Source organism: Engraulis encrasicolus, chromosome 10 (genome assembly GCF_034702125.1).
Source record: "Engraulis encrasicolus isolate BLACKSEA-1 chromosome 10, IST_EnEncr_1.0, whole genome shotgun sequence".
NCBI lineage: Eukaryota > Metazoa > Chordata > Actinopteri > Clupeiformes > Engraulidae > Engraulis > Engraulis encrasicolus.
In genome coordinates, this window is record NC_085866.1 from 16,647,315 (window position 1) to 16,655,192 (window position 7,878).

At 43.1% G+C, this 7,878-nt stretch overlaps 1 protein-coding gene across 3 annotated transcripts in view; it reads right to left on the reverse strand.

Moving 5' to 3' along the window:
• esyt1a (extended synaptotagmin-like protein 1a) overlaps positions 1 to 6,849 on the reverse strand; it is a 50,869-nt gene extending 44,020 nt beyond the window's left edge. For 2 of the 3 annotated variants that reach the window (XM_063208192.1, XM_063208191.1), the window contains exons 1-2: positions 4,678 to 5,224; positions 2,250 to 2,291 (exon numbers count right to left, since the gene is read on the reverse strand). In XM_063208192.1, the coding sequence (XP_063064262.1) occupies positions 2,250 to 2,291; positions 4,678 to 5,037 (402 nt within the window). In that variant the 5' untranslated portion in view covers positions 5,038 to 5,224. Of the gene's footprint in view, positions 1 to 2,249; positions 2,292 to 4,677; positions 5,225 to 6,805 lie in introns of those variants that run through there. The other variant, XM_063208193.1, reaches the window with a different exon arrangement.
• Between the last annotated feature and the right edge of the window lie 1,029 nt (positions 6,850 to 7,878).

Genomic DNA, 7,878 nt, shown 5'->3' on the forward strand with positions numbered 1-7,878 from the left:
TGTATTACATCTTCAGTTCCCCTTGTGACTCAGGAGGAGCGCTGCCAGGGGTTTGAGCTTTTGCAAGAGCAGCTCTGGACAGAGTAGAGCACAGCACAGCACACTGCTGCTGACATTCACAATCTCAGCTTTGTCTGTAACTTTACGGCCCGGTAAGAAAAAAAGCCACTATAGGCACCCTGTTTATCACTCTCCAGGGCTGGGCTTTAAGTCTTTAGCCAGGGTCTGGTCTAAGATTCTGGTTAAATTGGGCATAACTTACATGTAGCATGAGTCGCATTGACCCGCACAATCTCAGCTTTGTCAAAAAAGTCGGGTGTGGTGCCTTGTTAGCCACCACTGTCCACTGTTTTCCTGGGCTGTCTGTCTATGGACTGGTATACAAGCAGGTGGTTAAATAGGACATACTTTACTCCACCAGAAGCAGAGCTCCCAGAACTTTTCCCTTTGTCGGTGTCAAAAGGTTAGTTGCCGAACCTTGCCACCACAGAAGTCCTCGGCCCGGTCTGCAAGATGCTGGTTAATAAATTGGACATGACTTGCTTTGCCAACAGCCAAACTCCCATTGACCTCCACAATCTTTGAATTTTCTCTGTCTGTGTCACAACATATGGTGCCATGCAGGGTTTTTTTTTTTTACCACTGCTCTAGCCTGGTCTGTAGGCCTTTAACCTGGACTGCACTCTGCAAGACGCTGGTTAAATTGGACATAATTTTCATGTACTTTGCCAACTGCAGAGTCTCATTGACGTACACAATCTTAGCTTTGTCTGCGGGAAAGAGATCAGGAATGGTGGCTTGTTTGTTACCGCTCTCTAAGTCTTCAGTCTGGGCTGCAAGATTTAAATTGGACATGATCTGCTTTGCCAACACAGCCAAGCTCCCATTGACCCCTATAGTCTTCACTTTGCCTTTGACGAAAAGCCAGGTATGGCGCCTTGTTCATCAGTTTACTGTGGCCCAGGCTGTAAGATGCTGGCCCTGGGCTGCCAGACGGTGGTAAAATTGATGATGATTTACACAGGCGACAGCAGGGCCAGCCTCTATATCACAACACCGAGAGAGGACGGGGAGTTATAACGAATGCCAGCTAGAAGAGATCAGACCAGAATGTCAATAAGCTGCTGCCTCCATCCCATCCCAAATACCTCAAAAAGATACACTGGCTGTACACAGAGTGAGCACGGGAGTGTTTATCTCCCTTAGTGGCTTGTCTGCCTCCTATACTGAACTTGCTGTAAGAGTTCTGGTCTGAGACTGTGTCTGGATTGTGGAGGACGACAGCTGTATGTAGGTAAGTATCAGGGCTTGACACTGGCACCTGCGACTGGTCAGAATTGGGTTGGCTGTGGTAGTAATAGCTGAAGTCTCACTAGCCACGTTAGCAGGTAATTTATTCTTGGGTATGACATTATTTATCCTAATATTTGTCCCTTTATATCAAAAAAGTTAATGTCAAGCCCTGGGAGGTATGTATGTTAAGTCCGCTGTGATTCTGTGTGGCTTATATTTGTATTTTTAAATAGTGAATATGAATGACACAAAGAACCTGCTGCTTTGCAAAAGCTAGTGGGGATCTAATAAAAAAATAAAAATAAAAAAAACAAGTTAAACATGCAGTGGCGATGTATGTGTCTTTGCACATGTTTATTATTAGAAAGTATACTGGGCTGAGGACAGACATACAGTAGTAAATAGTCCTCAAAGATTCTGCACACTGCGGAATAAGCTCGTCTTCAACTGTCTGACACTTTTGTCTAGCACCTGCAACAAGTGACTTTGGATCTGCGAACCCTACCCAAAACGCCTAACCTTTACTGCCCCAATGGGCAATGCCCCTGCATGTGTTCATGCATGCTGCGTGCGTGTCAACTGTATGGAGTCAATTCCAACAACGCACACTCATGGGGAGTGCAGCAGAAGTCCTTTGCATGCTTGTAGCTGTTCTCTTCTCTGTGCCGGTGCCAAATGTAAACCTGAGACATAGGGCAAGGCTGGGGACACAATTGGGGGAAATGTAACACAGATTTCACCTGGAAGTGAGCTTCCCTTCCCCTGGGGTGAGCATAGCATTCATGTGCTTCACTTCACTTCACTGCATATTTAATTGGTTGTCCATGCGTGTGTGTGTGTGTGTGTGTGTGTGCGCTTGCGTGCGCTTATTTAATTGGTGTGCATGTGTCCGCATGTGTGTGTGTCCATGCGTGTGTGTGACACTGTTTACAAGTGTCACTGCATGAGCAACTTACCTTGTTTATCCACTCCACCTTCTCCACATCAGGGAAGTTAACCTGTTAACGAAGCAGACAGACACACACGCTTAACACTTCAAGAGTGCTACACAAGGACATAAACATTCAAGAATATTGTTGCTGTCAGGCACAAACCTTGTATCTCTACTATTATTTGTTATTTTTTTCATTTATAAATCAGTATTTTCGAAATAAACAATAATTTCAACATTAAAGTTGGTTACTTATTGCATAATTTATCAGACACATATATTTATCAGTCACATGGAGACTGCAGTAATGCTGATTTATATTTTACAATGAATAAAGAACGTATACAAAATATATAATTTTAAAACTGTAGATACAAGGTTTCATCTGGACAGTGACAATATCGACAATATCGAGAAGGAAAGGTTCAGATCTACTCCTACTGCACATTTGGACTCCTGCAGATGCATTTCCGTTCTAACGTCTACCAGCAAAGGAAATGTGCACAATGTGCTGAGATAAGGACAAAACAGAGTTCAATATTTTTGCCCTTTCTGTATTTCATTTCCTGCCATTGGCAATGCCGATCACAACATCAGTGACTGTGTTTCCCCTATGTCTTCAAACAGCATTGTAGGCCTACTACTGCCCTACAAAGGCAAAAGACCACAACTTGTGGTGAGTGTGAAACTGTCAAAACTGACCTAAACATTTCTGTTTTGCTCTACTCTGACTTTGCATAATGTTCCACAAATAAGGAGATGTGCAAAGGCAACAGGTAGTAACTGCTTTATTATCATTTTCTTTTTCTGAACAAATATGCTTATTCAGACAACAGAGCAGGTCTGAAATACAAATGACATTAACTCATTTTGTAACAAAATTGATGTCGAGGTGAGATTGTTCTGCTTTTAAGGCACTGTAGTTCACATGATCAGCTGAATATCTTCCTCTTTTATCACATGAATCAGGATAGTGTGTTTGAGGGGGGTGACGTCCTGTTTACTCTTGAAATCCCCCATCATCAGATGAGGATGGTGAGCAGAAGAGGAAGAGAGATTAACTAGCACACTGACTCATATCAAGATCTCCAGTAGTGTTGTTACGCATGCTTGAAAACACTGCCCATTTGGCTCTAACATGCAAGCTGCTTTTAAAGTCCTTGTGACACAGTTCAGCTTGAGGTTTTTTGACTGATAATAAAACCATGGATTTGTTTAGAAACGACATAGGCCTAGACTACAGAGAGGGTAAAAAAGAAAGCGTGTGTAAAACAACATTAACTGAATAGTATAGCACTCAATAGTGCTGGCACATTTGGGTTTCACACATCATTTTCTTACGACAGTGTTTGGAGTCCTTCTGGGGTGATTATGCCTCAACAATATTTCTTCCTATATGCCTACTGTAAGCCACAAGTCCACCTGTGTAGATTCCCAAGAAACACTTTAATGTCACTACGGTTTATTCTCAGCTCTATTCAGACGGACTCAGAGCCGGTGCAGACTAACTGGAGAGATCTGAAGAAAATAATGTCCAAATATAGCCAGGGCAGGACTCACTGTGGAATGTGGTGAACCTAATGAGGGCGAAAGAGAGGGGGAAAGACAGAGGCTGAGGCAGAGGCAGAGGCAAGATGTGAGTGGGAAAGAAGATACCACAGCTGGGAAAATGCCACAGGCAAACTACTACTAGTCTATAGACCTAGCTTAACTCCAGTGCAAGCTGGTGATAACATGCTTTCTATGTTCTTCATTGATAAAACATGATGTGTCTGTGGGCATGGAAGATAAGGGGGGGGGGGCATGTCATAACTGAGTTGATCGTTCCTTTTGAAATGAGGGCTCAATAAAAATACCATTATATACCATAATACCATAATTGTATCCTAGGATTACCATAACATATGCAACAGACTAAGCCTATGCTACAGCTGGTGTGAGAGAGGACGATCGTTATGAAGTTATGGCTATGCGACACTGGCACTCCTGGGTCTCCAGACTTGGAGTAGTTTTGGAGGTGGAGTGGGATAATAACAACAAGGCAACCAAAACGAGGGAATGGACAAGACTGGTGACGTGTGACAGAATAAATAGAGCATTCAGCGACATCCAGAGACGATGACAGTCTATAACTGAGTTATTTTCATCACAGTTCAGTTTCGTAAGCAGACATTTGAACAGTAGTGGGCATTTAAACAGACCACTGCCGTAGCCTACGGATTTCCTGCTTTACATTTACCACCCGTCTCAACACATTTCGCCCCCAAGAAAATCTACACAGTAAATTGCGCCTAGCAATTCTGTGCGCAATGTGTAAACACAACAAGCGCACGCACAGTGACATGTCAAATCCAGATGCTGCACAGCTGTTGTCGCTACTGCTGCCTGCAACCAACATAGGTGAGGATAGGAAGGATAGGGATACGAAAGGCACAAGGTACCTAAAGCCTTACCCATGACGGCAAATCTCGTTTACTCCTAAAAACCCGTGTGGTGGTGATGTCTTGCTCGTTTTCCAGTAAATACATAGCGGATTGCAATCGAGTTGTTTTTCCCTCCCGACCGTGCCTCCATCCCATGTAGATGACGAGAAAGAACAAGACCACACTGATACTGAAGCCGTAATAACCCGCCAGGTACACGGGCAGCAAACTAGCCAGGCACTTTCCGAAAGACCAGAGAACCGAAACAGCGTGCTCCCCCGGGCGACTGTGAGGCTGCATTTCCCCTGGTAGGGCCGAGTCTGCAACCTCAGAATCCGAACCAGCACTCGGCCCCGCATCACCAGATGGCATCGCTAAATCCTTCTCCATTCCACGACCCGCACTTAGAATTAACCGGGATCCAAAGCGGTGCGTGCCAGTGCTGTTAAAAATCTTTGTTTCCCAGGGAACGCTGTCGGTTTACGGCTTCATACCAGCTCACTGCCCCAGGAGGCGTTGGAACCGAAGCAGGCAACAGACTAGAGCGCGGCATGTGCGCACTTGCCAAGCAACCCCTGTTGGATTCTAATTTTCAGCTTCAGCAGAGCAAAAGGGGCGTGTTTTTCTTAAGCCCTTCTCAAGAGCTTATAAGGTGCAGCCGTTGGGTGCAACACGAATAAGTCCATTTAAGTTATTCAGACATTTGCAACTATTGTTGAAAGAGAAAACAAAAACACATGTATCCTACCTCTAATATATTGCGAGGAGAAAAGATACATAGGCTGAAAGATCTGCATAACTGCTGGCCTTAAACTGACCCATAGGCCTATGTGTCATAGGCTTTTATGTAAACATCTCACACAGTACTGAATGAAAGAAAGACCATTGCTGTGAGTGTGGCCTATTCGCTATGACTCAACCTGCAAAGAAAAGTGCGTTTACTCACATCAGCATGTGACTTAGGCTACAGCCAGAGGCCAGCAGCCAACCAGCTTTGGGTTTAAAAACAATGGCGAGGAGCCAACAGGGCCTATCCTGTGCCCCTGGGTGTTGTTTACAGGAGACAGATAGGACGAAACAGGACAGCATTTTACAGGCTGGCATTGCTGTATTTTAGGCTACGCCTGGCCGGCAGGGACGCTGACAGTGCTGGCTGGGCCCAGGACAAAGTAATCTGAAAGGGCCCCTTCCCCTTCCCCTCATCCCACCCCCTTCTCTGGCCCCAAGACAACTGACCCCTTCATACCCCCCCCCTGTCGACCTCCCTGACAGACATTGGACAGGCCACAAGGACTGTTGCCACAAACGGTACTGTTATGCTCAAAATAATAACAGTGTCTTTAAAAAAGTTGAGTAAATGTTGGGTTTCTGAAAAGGTGCGTCTATAGGGGTATGAGACCGGGTATGAAAGTAACATGATAAGCACATAAGCATCACAGCATCCAACATTGTCATTTAAAAGCTATAGTTCTATAACCTTTTGGCAAAGAACACACATTTGTCTACTATACATGACAACAATTTAAATATCTTAATTTACATCACATAATTTGTGAGATCATGTCAAATGCAGAGTGTGACTTGACAGGGCCATAACCAGACATTTTCAAATACAGAGGTCAAATACTGCATGCTGTACCGCATACTGTACACTTAGAATGCTTCAAACACTTCAGTCAAACTCTTAAGTTTGTTTTTATTAATCACTGCCTTGAGGATAAATGGGGGTGGCATAAACAGACTGAATTTATCATTGTTGATCAAATATCGATTTTCATCATAGATAAATTTTACATTACTGAAAAAAATACAGAGGACATGACCTCTGTGTCCTCAATGGTCGTTACGGCCATGTGCCTTGACAATCTACTTCACTCGGCTCGGTAGGTTGTATCGGGGTTGTAACAGCAGAGAAAACAACTGAACTCAATTTGGACTATTCCAATTTCTGCATTAAGTTTTTAAAAATAGATTCACCATCACGTATTTCATACATTCCTCACAAAGACAACGAAGAGTATATTGATATTATACAACATCTGAAACTAAATATTAAAAAAATGAGACAACCTTTGTCCTTGTTTTACTGCATAATGCAATGCAATTGCATTTTAGGATTAGTTGCGTATATATAAAATAACTTGTTACAACATCCTACCTCACCAATGTCCTCCATTGCTTACTTGCTGTGGCAGGGTGCTATAGGGACTGTTTGTTATTTATAGGGGAAATGGGGTCATGGCACTTTTTTCTTTGCTGAAGGGAGGGTCAACCAACATTTTCTATCTAAAGGGGAGGGTCATCTAAAAAAAACAAAAAAAACTGCTGTGTTAGTATGTCTCGATGCACCACAATCCTAAACGCCTCCCCCTATCACTAAAGTGATCTGATCATCAGATTCAGATCATCTGATCATCATCCATTCCTCACAAAGACAAGAGTGGAAGTGAAAGCCCGAAAGCCCAACTGGGAAACTCCAACTACCATTGTCATTGTGACACAGCACTTCACAGCACACAAGTGAACACAGCACACGGCACACAACGAAATTGCATTTATGCTTCACCCGTGATTGGGGCATATTGATATTATACAACATCTGTTTCGATTAGAGGTGCTCCGATCACCATTTTTTTGGCCCGATCACCGATACCGATCACCAAAAATCTTTATCTGCCGATCACCGATCATTGCCGATCACAGAAATTATTTCCTATTTTTTTTAATAGCCTATTAATTATCCTTATTGAATACCATTTCTGCCCATAAACCAATCAATCTTAATTTGCACATGTCACTTTCACAATGTAGGCCTATTATTAGGCTATTATTATTATTATTATCATTATTATTATTAGGCTATTATTATTATTATTATTATCTTGCAGCTCTTTCAGACTAGTGTTGGTAATATAGCCTACAAGTAAGTCTACAGTATTAATCAATTTATAAGTTATTGCATATAATTACTAAACTATTTAAGATTGAATTGAAACTGAAACATTACAGCGCTTTATAAGTTATTGCATATAATTACTAAACTATTTAAGATTGAATTGAAGCTCAGGCACCTGGATCTCAGTCTCTCGTCTTCTGCATACGAGAAAAAACCCTGTCGCTTTAAATGAGCAGCCTCGTGAGGAGAGCCCCTCCCCTCTCTGTTACTCACTGTCCACAGGACAGCTGCAGTGCTCCGCGACCGTTCTGACTCTCTCCCTCTCCCCGCCGTTT